At 36.4% G+C, this 15,644-nt stretch overlaps 1 protein-coding gene across 1 annotated transcript; it reads left to right on the top strand.

Annotated features, from left to right (window-relative positions):
- Positions 1 to 6,534, top strand: SMR3A (submaxillary gland androgen regulated protein 3A). Its single transcript, XM_001106394.4, has 3 exons — positions 1 to 132; positions 1,394 to 1,461; positions 5,936 to 6,534. The coding sequence occupies exons 2-3, from the start codon at positions 1,408 to 1,410 to the stop codon at positions 6,365 to 6,367; spliced, it is 486 nt and encodes a 161-aa protein (XP_001106394.1). The 5' UTR covers positions 1 to 132; positions 1,394 to 1,407; the 3' UTR covers positions 6,368 to 6,534.
- Positions 6,535 to 15,644: the final 9,110 nt, after the last annotated feature.

Genomic DNA, 15,644 nt, shown 5'->3' with positions numbered 1-15,644 from the left:
AACAGAAATCTTTTGCACTATATAAGAACTGAAGTTTCTTGTCTCTTTTCATCTTTATTTTCTGTCTTTCAACTGGCAAGAGTCATTTTGACCAGCAGGTTAATCAACTCTAAGACAGATCCTCGCACAAAGGTATGTACCTGGAAATATTAACTGCAGAATTTTCCTCAGACTTTTCATGATCTTTTTATAGGACATTCATTACCACCAAAAACATAAGCACCTTCACCTTATGTAAAATTGTAAGTCATTAAACATATCAAATTTTGAAAAATTAGGTTATTCACATGTCAGAGTAAAGGTTTCATGTTGGGCGTTGGGGACAATTAGTCCATCCAAGTACACAATTGACTTTTCCCCTTGATGTTCCTTAAAGTTCTTAAAACTTCATAATGATAGATTATTCTCAGATGCACTTTAAAAGAGGGAATTGTTCTACAGTATATTTTTATTATTAGTTTTTCTTTTGTTTTTCAAACTTCTCATAAGAATGGATCATGGGAAAAGTAATCCTTAAGAGAATATCCACACCCACATACAATTGAATATCCAGTGAAATTTTGTCCATATGATTCTTTCAAAATTTGCATTGCTCAGATAACACACTCAACCTATGTGCAGAGTTGACTGTCAGGAAGCCATTTGTACAATGGTGCATGGAGTTACTTTCCCAGAATTCAAGCTACCATGTACTTGAAATATTTTGCAAATTTTGAGCCAACGGAGAATAAAATACCTAGATTCCTCCATGTTCTCTGACTTGGTCTTTGATCTACCATATATGGATTTTTGGAAGCACTTTGAGACCACACATCACAGAGTAAATTAATTTAGTGGAATGTTGTTAAAACTAGGAGGTATATAATATGATTCTCTTTTTCTTACACTACGTCAAACAGAGTGATTTCTTTCTTTTCCTTATTTTTGAGATACCCCAAGGAATTAAATTGATAACACATGATTTAGTTAATATGTTAATATTGCAAACCCAAGTCTATAGAAATCTATAAAACAATATACTTGCTATTTAAATATACAAAAGTGTTCAAATGTAAATAATTGTACATTTCAAAGTAGTTACCTCTAAAGGCAAAAACCTCATTTATAAAAGCTTCTATTCTTCAAATCATTTATGAATAACTCTTTGGCATTATCTCCAATATCAGCTTACAAGTCAAAAATAAAAACTAGTTCCACTGTTTTGAAGTCAAATTTTATAAGCCTACTAATGTTGCCCCACTGTAATAATGAATCCAACATAATGTTAGGCAAATTCCTAAAAATGCTACAGTAGTATATCTGTATTACATTATATCCATGTGTTGAGACATTTTAAATAGTAATTTATAATAAAAAAAAAATCATACTGATCACCTATTGTGCTTACTTTCAGAGGCAACCGAAAGGATGAAATCACTGACTCTAATCTTGGGCCTTTGGGCTCTTGCAGCGTGTTTCACAGTGAGTATCATTAATCACGATCACACATCTTTATACTTTCCTCCTTAACCATTACTTCAGATTTCTTTTTACATTAATGATGTTACCTTTTCTTATATATTAGTAACTATTAAGCATTGATGAAACACTGTTCTAGTGCTTAAATTTAAATTTAAAATCTAATTTAATTTAAATAGCCGCATATGTCTGATGGCTGCCATAATGGATAGCTCAAATCTATAATATCAGACTGCATTAAACAGATAAATATAAATGTATGTTTCCATACTCTAGCAATTACACAGTAGGTAAAACTCTGTAAAATGAGATAAAGTAGTTGTTCCTAACATGGAGTCACCTAACTCACTTATTAAAAAGATAGTATTAAAGTCCTCATCCAAGCCTGAATAAGAGTACCCCATAATGGGACCTGGGAAGATGCATTTAGGAGAATCTTTGCATGCTACATTTTGAGGAAATAATAAACATTTATAGTAACACCTACCATTTATTAAAAACTAGGTTAAGGAAAACTATGCTCATTGCCCTTAACCTAGTGTTTCAGAATTTTTTAATGCATATTTTTAAAAGTAATAGAATGATACTCAATTTCAACAGAGGGGTCAATTAATTCCAGTGTTACAAAGAGGATATTAATTCCAGAGTAACTTCTCCCAAAGTACCATAAAAATCTATTATATCAAATGGGAAAATATGAAAGCTGATTTTTTAGAAGACTATGACTTCCACAAAGCAGGCAACATAAAATTATATCATTCTCAAACATGAAACATAAAATAGTACCTCTTTCTTCTACTTTGAAAAGCTTGAATAAAAGCAGGACATTCTGAGATGACTGAAGCTTTCTGACTTTGGCCGTGTTCCTGCATGCATTATGGCTAGACATAATTTTTGATAAGCCAATAAAACGTATTGACATCCATTAAAGGTCATGTCTTAATGACTTCATCATAAATTAGATTTTCAATATTTTCATGTCCTCAGAATATGTGAAAAACATTTTATTCAGGCTTTTATTATACAAATAACTTTTTAACAAGATAAATTAGAAAAATAGAGAGCTTTCCAATAATATAAGCAGTTTCAATAGCAATGAGCCTTTTTTCAGCTGATATGACTAATGATGATTAATAATTACTGAAAATCGGAAATGTGAAGGGTAGCATGTCCTTCGCATATATATATTTGTAGGCGGGGTAAGTCATCATATTCAGCCTGTCGACTTTTGAGTGTTTTCTCTGTTATAAGTAATTTTCCAAATGCATTACATACATTATCTCTTTTAATCCTCAAAGCAAGTCTCACTATTTTTAATCTCATTAAAATACAAATAAGTTTAGATTCAAAGTATGCAAAGTATGCTTGTCTTAGCGGGATTATTGCTAAACTGAATAATGTAGGAGATTAACATTCATTATAACCCTTTGGGAGGGGAGTGTTTCTTCCTAGTATAGTATTTTCATCGTTTTCATCATTTTACTTTAGCCATTTGTGGAAAGGGAGCTAATCATTGTGACTGGGTTAAGAGATCAGGAAAAGAATCGATATTTACTATGAAGATTTTTCATTACATAATATTTAGATCAACATCAGTATATCTTTAGGAAAAAGTCCTTTCAGCTAATTTTTAATTGTCTCAACAATAAAAATGTGTGAAATATTTTCCATACTAAGGATTTGTTTTCTTGACAATAAAAAATCAAATCCTGAACTTCCACATACCCTGACTAGTCCTTGGATTGGCAGTCCTTGGGTCAAGCACCCTCCATAATACCATGAACTATCACTAGCTAGAGAAGACGAACACGAGGCTGGTCCCACAGAAGTGCCTTGGAATTTTTTGTTTGTTTGTTTCATTGGTGATACGAATAAAACTTTTACTGGCATGTTAAGTGCAGAAGCCAGGTTTAAGAGCAAATGAGAAGTGAGAAGTGGCGTTGGCAAATTTAGAATACCCTTTCATAGAGCTTTGCTTTGCAGGAAAGACGTGAAAAGAAAGTCACAGCAACAAGGTACTGGTGGTTGAAACTGAATCTTTTATAAACGGAGAAATATCAATTGATATTTATTTCTCAAATGATGTCTTCAACCTCTCTGTACATGTTAGGTGAAAGGGGCAAGATTAGAATCAAGAGGTCAAATCAACGGGCCATTATAGAAATTCGGGTAAAAGTAAATGATAGATTAGAATGAAAGCAAGAAAGATGATAAGAAGTGGTTAGATTTAGAATTCAGGAAGTGGGATGAAGAGCTGATGGGATAGGGAGAAAAAAATTGAGTTGACCATAAATGATAGTGTTCTTCTGAAGAAAATGAGCTAGCTAAATGGCAGATATTACAGTTGCAGAAAGTAAAAGAGAAGACTGACAGAGCCAGGTCCCTTGGAAAACAATCATAAAGAAAAAGAAACTATCTAGCTATCACTGACTCCATGGTTCTGTGACCAGTAAATCAGGGAAGTTCATTTCTAATTGCCTGAAATATCTTGGTGAAGCAGGAGAAAAGCCACTTTGGTGGGGGTAGATGAGAGCTTAGGATGAGGTGGAGAATGTTGATAAAACTGGCATCAACTTGGAAAATTACAGGCCTCTGGGGAAGTGGGAAGGGATAATCTGAGATAAGACACTCAAAAAAGGATTTCAGGCAGCACTGAAGGATGCTAACTTTCTGAGGGTACAGTGCTGGTGACATCCTCTAGCATTGTTAAGAACCTGGCATTAGGAATCCAGGACAGGGATGCTTTACTGTAATACTAAAGTTTAGGATTAGCAAGGGTAATGGCCAAATAGGTGAAGGGACTGAGAACCACAGGAAGTGAATGTAGTTTTGTGTCCAAAAAAAGCATCTGCTCCAAGCAACCTGGACTTCTTGCCGTCAGTAGAGTGGAACTTCATTCCTACCCCAGAGCATTTGCGTATTTTCCTTCTATTTGGCATGCTCCCTCCTTACTTTATATTCTTTAACCCTCTTTTCAAATGACTCCTTCCCACAGAGACAATCCTTTATCGTTTTCCTATCCAGAACTGATCACTTTAAATCCCTAATGTATTTGTTCCTTGCACTACTTTTCAGTTATTTTTGAATTTTTTAATGGAGATGGGGTCTTGTCCAGGTTGGTCTTGAACTGCTGGCCTAAAGCTATCCACCTACCTCAGCCTCCCAAAGTGCTGGGATTACAGGCATGAGCCACCACGCCCAGCCTCAGCCTACTATTTTCATTTCTAAAAATTGTACTCTATGTAAACCAGACCTGAGATAAACACCACCCTAGGCACTTTACAAGTGATATTTCACAACAAATGTGACAACAACTGCAGGAGGTGAGTACTTTTATGAACATCATTTTCCTGAAGAGAAAAAAAGGCTCAAAAAGAATTCCACACTCACTCTATCTCCATGTGCCAGAAGGAGAGCTCAAACACTGACATGAAACCCAGACACTCATTCCACTCATTTCACTTCCCTTCAGATCACATTTACCCCTCCTTGTATTGTAATTACTCAGCCTGTAGAGTCATAGAATAGATGTTTGTACCCCTGGCAACTTGCCAGGTTGACATTCATGACATGAATGAACCAGCTCCTTCATAAGCTCATTGCACGAAATAGCTGCTCACATGTGTTTCACAATTAATTAATGTGCAAAGCCCGGAACAAGCCTGAACCCTTGAATTAGACATAAAAAGACATGTTTTTCTCATGCTGCAAAGGCATTTATTTCCATTTGGAATTTGGAATGACAGACTTCACTATAGGCCAAGGATAAGATTTTTGTTCATTATCTATTTTTTTAAGTCAATACTATCCCAGCTTTCATTGAGAGCCTAGGTATTCAGAGGGCAAAAGAGAAACATTTTTCTTTGATATAGACGTTCAGACATCATAACTTAGATACATTTAACACTTTTCTATTGCTCAATAACAAATTACCACTAATTAGTAGCCTTTAAAAACTCATTATTATCTCAGTTTCTTTGGCCATAACTCTGAGCTTGGCTTAGGTGGCTTCTCTGCTCACAGTCTCACAAGGCTGAAAAGGTGTGTCCACTGCTGTATTTTTTTTTTCTTCTGCAGCTCAGTGTCCTTTTTTTAAGCTTGTATGGTCATTGGTAGGATTCAGTCCCTTGGTTGTTGGACTGACGCCCCTACTTTTTTGCTGCCTATGAGCCCGGGGCCACTCTCAGCTCCTGTAGCCGGTCTACCATGTACTTCCACGTAGCCCTCCCCACAACACGGCATCTTGATTCAAAGCCCAGAAAAAAGCATTTGCTGCAGCTTCAAATCTCTCTGATTTCTTCAGACATTGCAGAACCTGTTTTAAAAGGGCTCATCGGATAAGGTCAGGCCAGTATGTGCCAGCAGAGAGTAGAAATCTTGGGGCCATCTCAGAGTTCTGCCTATCATAGAAAGCATTCATTCTTATATTTAACTGCGAAATATCTGATTTAAAAGTATTTACTACTTTTTTCCACAGCCTGGTGAGAGTCAAAGAGGCCTCGGGGGACCATATCCACCTGAACCACTGTCTCCTTCTCCTCCTCCATCACCTTTTCCGTTTGGACCAGGATTTGTTCCACCACCCCATCCTCCACCCTATGGTCCATGGAGAATTCCCCTACCCCCTCCTCTACTCTATGGTCCAGGGAGAATTCCACCACCTCCTTCTCTACCCTATGGTCCAGGGAGATTTCCACCATCTCCTCCTCTACCCTATGGTCCAGGGAGATTTCCACCACGCCTTTCTCCACCCTATGGTCCAGGGAGAATTCAACCACTCTCTCTTCCTTCCCCTTATGGCCCAGGTTATCCACAGCCACCTTCCCAACCAAGACCCTATCCACCTGGACCTCCATTTTCCCCTGTAATTTCTCCACCTGATCCTGACCTCCCTAATCCTGCACCCTAAATACAGACAACTGCAACAGGTGCCACCACCACTGCAAAAGACAACACTACCCTCATAACCACTGCTTCTACTCTCCAAAAATAAGAATTTCAACACTACTTCCAAGAGACTTTTAGATAAAATGGCTTTCATTTTTGAATGAGAATAAACATTTCCAAAGCATTGCATTTTGGGAGAAATATCTTAGAAATTGTGAAACAATCCCCATGAACCTTTATATCAGTAGAGAAAAATAAAGAATTGAGCAACAATATGAAGTATCCACTGTTATCAGAGCCACTAGTTTATCCCCCATTTATGTCACCTAAATGAATATTAGTGCTACCAGAGCCTGGCCATGTCCCATGAGGCCAAAAAAGTAAATTAAGGAAAAATGCAATAAGACACTTGGACTTGAAGCTTAGAGTTACGAAGTTAGAAGAGTAGGCAACAGGATGCCCTCTTCAGTATGGCAACCCATCATACAATTACAAAGCCCAAAATAAGATGTTAATAGATACTAAAATGAAAGAATCTTAGCCGTCACCATAGCTCGCCCTATAAAAATTCCTGAGTACCATCTGATCACTGCTTATAAATAGTTGCAGAGAAGAAACGCCATTCTAGCAAATCTAAATATCTGAGATGTGAATCACAAGTCTTGGAATTTGATATGAAAAAATTATTTTCTAAGCTAAGATAGAGATAGGAGATGGTTTCAGATAGCAATAAGAAGCAGCTAATCACTGAGATTTCCAAGTTTCTACTGCATCTATTTGTTGATATTTGAATCAGAAGTATTATGATATGACTATTTAGGAAATGGCCTCATAATGTCATGAGAGTTTTATCTTTCCATGTTTGACTTTTTCCTTCAGGACACTTAACTTCCCACAGTGCCATCAAACACTTATAAATTAAAACTTCTCAAGACACCTAAAGTAAGCCCACAATTTTTATTTGTGTTTAATGCTTTCCTTTTTTTTTTTTTTTTTTTTTCTTTCCATGGAAAGGGTCTCACTCCCATCACCTAGGCTGAAGTACAGTGATGCAATCACAACTCCCTGTAGCCATGACTTCCTGAGCTCAGGAAATTCCACCTTAGCTTCCTAACTGGGACTACAGATGCACATCACCACTCCTGGTTAATTCTTTTGTAATTTTAGCAGAGATGGGGTTTTGCTACATTTCCAGGCTTCTCTTTCACTTTTGAGAACCTACCAGGATACAGGGACTGTTTTAGTAGCACAATAACAGCAATATTGAAGGTAGTCAAAGTAATTGTCTTCATGGAGCTTATATCTAGTGAGATATTTTTTAAAAAGTAAACACATGTCAATAAAATGTAAGACGTGAGAGTGTTTTGAAAAGTAATGAACAATGCATAGGAAGACACTAAGTAGTGGTGACTGACCATTTTATATAAGATAATAATGGAGAAACTCTGATGAAGTGATATTTGAGGAATGACTTGAAGAATATTAAAAAGCAAGGTACTAAATGATCTAGAGAAAAAGTGTTCAAGGCAACCATGTAAAGATCTAAAGCAGCAATAAATTTTGTGTACAAGAAGAGTCAACAAAAGTTAATGTGGTTCACACTCAAAAAAGAGGAGAGTGGAAGGAGATGATATGAAGAAGGCAGAGAAAAAACACATCATAAAGGGGTTTGGATTTTGAACTTTATTCTACATGTTATGGGAAGTCATTGTAGCTTTAAAGGAAGAAATAACATTATGTGATTAACATATTCAAAACTTCATCACTCTGGCTGCTCTATGGATAAAAAACTGTTAGAAGAGCAAGACTGCTTAATACCTAGGTGATATGTTGATAGATGCAGCAAACAACATGGCACACATTTACTTATGTAACAAATCTGCACATCCTTCACATGTATCCCGGAACTTCAAATAAAATAAAAAGAGCAAGAGTGGTGGCTATTTCAGGAGTCCTGATGAGAGAAGAGGTGGCTTAGACTAGGGAAAGATCAACAGAGATGAAGCAAAGTAGTCAGTCGCAGTATACAGCTGAAAAAATATCCAGAAATCTTTGATGAAATACAGAATCTTGGGTTTTAGGAAAAATACATAATCTAGAAGTAACTCTGATAATTTTGGCCTAAACAACTGTGTCAATAATGGTGTCATTTAGTAAGTTAAAAAATGGGAAAAGATAAGGGTATAAAGATTTAGAATATCATAAATTCTGCATTGGCCATGTTAAGGTTGAGTTATCCATTTAACTTCTGTCATACCATGTTATCACCAACTTAGAAGCACAAAATAACAAATTATCTCACTAATCTATAGAAAGAAGTTTTTCTAATAGTATAGCTCAAAGAGTTCCTCTGCTTAGAGTCTGGCAAGGCTACAATCAAGGTTTTAATAGGGCTGCATGCCTTTTTGCAGACTCTAGGGAAAAATCTGTTTTGAGGCTCATTTATCTCTCCTATGTATGTCTTCTTCCTGACCCTTGTTTGGTCGCATCTCTCTGAATCTAGCCAGAAAAAAAAAATCATCTGTTTTTAAGATAAATTTCCTTTCCTTGATTATTCAATAAAAGACAGACTAGAGTAGATATGAAGTTTAATGCTTTGTTGTAAAAATTGGGGGCAATTCAATTGCTGGTAATGACAATGTCTAAGGTATTACTATGAAAAAGGCTGGGATAAAATAAAACAATGCTGGCTTTTCAAATCCAAATGTTGGGAGTAAGCAAGTCAAGGAATTAGGAGGCTGTGGGTTGGATGAATCATTTACAGGGATGTTGAAGTCACCAAATGTGATGAATAAAGGGAGAAGACAGTGACCAAAGTGGTAAAGTCTTAAAAACATCAAGTAGTGACCGAGCAGGAAGAAATTACTTCAATACAGAAGAGTAATGGGGAGGCATAGCTTTGTTGAAGGTCTTAAAGTTGGAATGATGGAAAAGAGATGAGGTTTAGAAATAGCAATGAAGGCAAGGTCATCTACCTGACCTTGGTGTTGCTACGTCCATATTATTTGTAACTGGAAGTGATGGGTGACATCACAGTAGACTATAACTCTCAAAAGGCTCTCGTTATGACATAAATATTACAAAGCAGTGCTATCAGTAAATGAAATAAGGAGTACCTAAACAGAAACAAGTTGCTATGAATTACTCAGCAAGATCCTGTGCACTTAGCTGATATGTGGTAATGGGGTGAGAAGAATGGGTATGTGTGATTCTTCTTAATATTGCTATTTCACCCTGATTCAAGATGTAATTGTATTTTTATTCGCAACATATCTGAGCCTCTAATTTGCATATTTATAAATATAAGTGACCCATGCTTTTGCTCCCAAGCCCTGTGGAACAGAGTATGGAGAAAACCCAACCACCTCCACCAAGTACTCTAGTGTACACATTGTGTACTTGAGATACAGACAAGGTTTGAGTTTTGCAATATATTACTGCAAACACACAGAAAAGAAACTGAGAATATAGAGGATCCTGCTGATGAATTTTCATGAGTTTGAGAGAACAGAGTTGATGTTTGTAGAACAGCCCTCTGAGGATGACAGTCTGAATATAGGTGGATGATCTTAGAGACATGAAATCTTAGAGAAAGAAGATGAAGAAGTGTAAGACACAAGATTAGTCCTGATGGCCTCTTAGAGAAAAGTGAGTAATACATTTTAATTACATCTTCTTTCTTGGGATCATTCCCTCAGGATGAGAGGGTCTTAACAAAAGCACCCAGAGCTCAAAAAGCCTCTATTTCAATGTTTCCTTAATTTGTTTAACATTATGTACTGACCTCCATGTGCCATGAACCACAATAGTTACCCGAAATAAATAAGTAATCAAAATTAAAATCTTTGCCATCCTGGAACTTAAAGAAATCAAGGGGGAGAAGGTTGTGTTTTTTCCGTCAACCCTGTGAAAAACCTGTATCTATTCAAGTTCACCTTGATATTATTTGACTGGCAAAAGCTGAAATTACCTATATTTTTGCTTTAACAGTTTTGGTGACTGCAGAGGAAGAAATATGTGATTATCATTCCATCTTTAGACAAACCCACTTCTCAAAGGTGTCCTGAAATTCATGAAAAATGTACATAATTAAAACTATAATATCACCAAAAAGAGGATACAAGGAACACCAATCTATAACCAGCTGGAAAAAAAAAACATTATTTTTTAAATAATGCATAATTCTAAGTGTCTACATTTCCCTTGGAATGCATCACAAGTTTCACATAGGTCATGTGTAAATATCACAACAATGAGAGCTGAATCCCTTTAAAATAAGGCAAGTGCATGCCTGCAGCACTTTCAACCTCTGACTAACATGAGAGATCAGGAAACAAGGAGTAGTTATAAAAGGTCAATAGATAGCAGGTTTATTGGAAGAGGTGAATTACTAAAGTAAGCAAAAAAATACAAATAGGGTAGCAGAGGGTTTAATGTTTGAAACTGAGAGTTTGGAGGCCATGCAGAACCATTATGTGGAATTTGTTTCTCTCCCAAATGTTCTCTCTAGGTACTATACTTATGTTTGGATCTTTATTTTTTTATTTAAATATGCACATACATACACATCTATAACCACCACCTCACCTCATTACTTGCAGCCATTTTAACCACAAAAGGTAGTATTTCTCCCATCTTGTTGTAAGCACATATACTGCCCCAAATTTTCCCCTTACACGAAAGCTCCATCAAAAATCACCTCATCTTACAGTGTTTGGCAAAAACAGTTCCTGCACCAACATCTTTCTGCTGTTTTTCTGAGTCCCTTTGTAAAACTGCAAAACAATTTTTTCAAGTCCATTTTAATCCCTCATTCCATTTGTATGCACTATCAACTAAATATCAGAACTTTACAGTCAATTTTGCATGTAAAGTTAAATACACAAAATCACTACTCTCAAATTGTTCATTACTCCTTTCTGGTCTGGCAGCCTGTCTGGATACACTACATATTTCTGCCATTGACTGCAGTATCCTCTTTTATCCACTCCATCTCCTCTACACCATGAGCAATCCAAGAGCAAAAGTATAGATCACTTGTTTTTTATATATATGCAAATTAGAGACTCAGATATTTTGCAAATAAAAATGAAATTCCACCTTGAACCAGGATGAAATTACAATGTAAAGAAGACACTTTGTATACCCATTCCTCTCACCCCACCACCACATGTCAACTAAGTACACAGGACCTTGCTGAGTAATTCATAAGGATAAAAAACGATCTCACCTACCTTCCTATTTGGTGCTTCTTATTTCATTTACTGATAGCACTGCTTTGTAATGTTTATGTCATAATGGCAGCCTTCTGAGGGCTATGTTCTACCGTGATGTCATCCATCACTGCCAATTACAAATACTATGGCTGTAGCATTACCAAGAAGGATGTTGCTTCAGAATGTCTCCTATGGCCCCAAGAATCCCAAGTTGCAGGTGAAGCATCATATCATTAAATATTGGGCCCAAGGAACCTACAAATATCTAGAAAATTCTGCATGAGTATAGATCAAGTGAACCCTTAAGGAAATATTTATTCTAAAGGGTCACTCTAAAGAAATATCAAATCTATTTGAGAATTCCTAACTGAGAAAAGTAGTTTAACTATATAGAAATGTCAATTGTAGCAAAAACTCTATAATTTAAAAGGGGTATCTATTTCCCTATTCTTTCTGAACATACAGCCAGACTACATTTCTCAGCCTTCCTTGCAATTAGGCATCGCCATGTGCTGAATTTCAGCCAATGAAAGGAAAGAAGAATGTCATAGGGGTTACTTCTGAAACTGTACCCCAAAGAGTTAAAGAAACCAGTAACTAACAGAAATTCTTGAGTTTGCTGGATGGTAGATGAGAAAAGAAACAAGTTGCTGAAACACTGAAGCTCCCTCTGCTTACGAGTTAAAAGAACTGGCAGAAATCGACTGGAACCAATATGGGCAAAGGGAGTTCACACAGAATGAACTTGCTGAGGTCACAACCTGAGTTTCCACTGCATGTTGCATAGTAACTCCCCACAAATTTGCACATGGGACTCATGAGGAGGCATGAAGAGATAACTGTATATGCCCAATGACTTTCTAGACCTCCCCTTTTCTTCCACAAATCACTGCTAATCCCAAAATCCACCCACCCACTAAACCTTTTCTTTTTTTTATGTTTTAAAAATTTGTCCATAGTTATTGGGGTATAGGTGGTGTTTGGTTACATGAATAAGTTCTTTAGCAGTGATTTGTGAGATTTGGTGCACTCATCACCCAAGCAGTATACACTGAACCCTATTTGCAGTCTTTTATCCCTCGCCCCCCTCCCATCCTTCCCCTCAAGTACCCAAACTCCATTGTGTCATTCTTATGCCTTTGCATCCTCATAGCTTAGTTCCCACATATTAGTGAGAACACATGATGTTTGGTTTTCCATTCCTGAGTTACTTCACTTAGAATAATAGTCTCCAATCTCATCCAGGTCACTGCAAATGCCGCGAATTCCTTTGTATGTCTGAGTAGTATTCCATCGTATAACTATACCACAGTTTCTTCATTTACTCATTGATTGATGGGCATTTGGGTTGGTTCCATTATTTTGCAATTGCAAATTGTGCTGCTATAAACATGAATGTGCAAGTATCTTTTTCGTGTAATTACTTCTTTTCCTCTTGGGAGATACCCAGTAGTGGGATTGCTGGATCAAACAGTAATTCTATTTTTAGTTCTTTAAGGAATCTCCACACTGTTTTCCATAGCAGCTGTACTAGTTTACATTCCCACCAACAGTATAGAAGTGTTGCCTGTTCACCACATCCACGCCAACATCTACTGGTTTTTTGTTTTGTTTTGTTTTTTGATTATGGCCATTCTTGGAGGAGTAAGGTGTTATCGCATTACGGTTTTGATTTGCATTTCCCTGGTCATTAGTGATGTTGAGCATTTTTTCATATGTTTGCTGGCCATTTGAATACTTTCTTTTGAGAATTGTCTATTCATGTCCTTAGCCCACTTTTTAATGGAATTGTTTTTTTCTTACTGATTTGAGTTTCTTGTAGTTTCTGGATATTAGTCCTTTGCCAGATGTATGGATTGTGAAGATTTTCTCCCACTCTGTGGATTGTCTGTTTGCTCTGCTGACTGTCCTTTTGCTATGCAAAAGCTCTTTAGTTTAATTAAGTCTAAACTATTTATCTTTGTTTTTATTGCATTTGCTTTTGGGTTCTTGGTCATGAAATCCTTGCCTAAGCCAATGTCTAGAAGGGTTTTTCCAATGTAATCTTCTAGAATTTTTAGAGTTTCAGGTTTTAGATTTAAGTCTTTAATCCATCTTTAGTTGATTTTTATATAAGGTGAGAGATGAAGATCCAGTTTCATTCTCCTACATGTGGCTAGCATTATTTGTTGAAAAGGGTGTCCTTTCCCCACTTTATGTTTTTGTTTGTTTTGTTGAAGTTCAGTTGGCTGTAAGTATTTGGGTTTACTTCTGGGTTCTCTATTCTGTTCCGTTGGTATATGTGCCAATTTGTATACCAGTACCATGCTGTTTTGGTGACTATGACCTTATAGTATAGTTTAAAATCATGTAGTGTGATGCCTCCAGATTTGTTCTTTTTGGTTAGTCTTACTTTGGCTATGCAGACTCTTTTTTGGTTTCATGTGAATTTTAGAATTATTTTTTCTAATTCTGTGAAGAATGATGGTGGTATTTTGATGCGGATTGTGCTGAATTTGTAGATTGCTTTTGGCAGTATGGTCATTTTACAATAGTAATTCTACCCATCCCTGAGCATGGGATGAGTTTCCATTTGTTTGTGTCTATGGTTTCTTTCAGCAGTGTTTTTTAGTTTTCCTTATAGAGGTCTTTTTCCTCCTTGGTTAGATATATTTGTAAGTACTTTTTTTGGCAGCTATTGTAAAAAAAGGCTGAATTCCTGATTTGATTCTCTGCTCGGTTGCCCTTGGTATATGGAAGAGCTACTGATTTGTGTACATTAATCTTGTATCCAGAAACTTTGCTGAATTCTTTTATCAGTTCTAGGAGCTTTCTGTAGGAATCCTTAGGGTTTTTAAGGTAAATTATCATATCATCAGCAAACAGTGATAGCTTGACTTCCTCTTTACCAATTTGGATGCCCTTTATTTCTTTCTCTTATCTGATTGTTCTGGCTAGGGCTCGCAATACTGGGTTGAAGAGGAGTGGTGAGAGTGGGCATCCTTGTTTTGTTCCAGTTCTCAATGGAAATGCTTTCAACTTTTCGCTATTCAGTATTATGTTGGCTGTGGGTTTGTCACAGATGGCTTTTATTACATTGAGGTATGTCCTGTGTATGCCAATTTTGCTGAGAGTTTTAATCATAAAGGGATGCTAGATTTTGTTGAATGCTTTTTCTTCATCTATTGAGATGATCATGTGATTTTCATTTTTAATTCTGATTATGTGGTATCTCCCATTTATTGACTTGAATATGTTATACCATCCCTGCATCCCTGGTATGAAACCCACTTGATCATTGTGGATTATCTTTTTGATATGTTGTTGAATTTGGTTAGATTTTGTTAAGGATTTTAGCATCGATGTTCATCAAGGACATCGGTTTGTAGTTTTCTTTTTTGGTTGTATCCTTTCCTGGTTTCGGTATTAGGGTGATGCTGGCTTCATAGAATGAAATAGGGAGGGATCCTTCTTTCTCTATCTTGTGGATTAGTGTCAAAACAATTGATATCAATTTTTCTTTGAATATCTGGTAGAATTCTGCTCTGAATCCATCCAGTCCTGGATTGTTTTTGTTGGTAATTTGTTAATTACCGTTTCAGTCTCACTGCTTGTTGTTGTTCTGTTCGGGGTATCTAATTCTTCCTGATTTAAGCTAGGAAGGTAGTATTTTTCCAGGAATTTATCCATCTCTTCTAGGGTTTTCCAGCTTATGTTCATAAAGGTGTTCATAGTACCCTTGGATGATCTTTTGTATTTCAGTAGTGCCAGTTGTAATATCTCCTGTTTCATTTCTTAATGAGGTTATTTGGATTTTCTCTCTTCTTGTCTTTGTGAATCTTGCTAATGGTCTAATAATTTTATTTATCTTTTCAAAGAACCAGCTTTTCGTTTCCCTTATCTTTTGTATTGGGTTTTGTTTGTTTCTTTGTTTTAATTTCATTTAGTCCTGCTGTGATCTTGCTTATTTCCTTTCTTCTGCTGGGTTTGGGTTAGGTTTTTTCTTGTTTCTGTAATTCCTTGAGGTGTGACCTTAGAATGTCAGTTTTTGCTCTTTCAGTCTTTCTGATGATATAGGCGCTTAGGGCTATGAACTTTCCTCTT

This window comes from Macaca mulatta, chromosome 5 (genome assembly GCF_049350105.2).
Source record: "Macaca mulatta isolate MMU2019108-1 chromosome 5, T2T-MMU8v2.0, whole genome shotgun sequence".
In the NCBI taxonomy this organism is placed as follows: Eukaryota; Metazoa; Chordata; class Mammalia; order Primates; family Cercopithecidae; genus Macaca; species Macaca mulatta.
The sequence above is the reverse complement of the archived record's forward strand: the minus strand, read 5'-3'. Positions and strand labels throughout refer to the sequence as shown.

Coding starts and splice junctions, on each gene's coding strand:
- SMR3A (XM_001106394.4), top strand. CDS start 1,408: ATGAAATCACTGACTCTAATCTTGGGCCTTTGGGCTCTTGCAGCGTGT. Junction 1,462..5,935: donor CTCTTGCAGCGTGTTTCACA/GTGAGTATCATT, acceptor TTTTTTCCACAG/CCTGGTGAGAGTCAAAGAGG.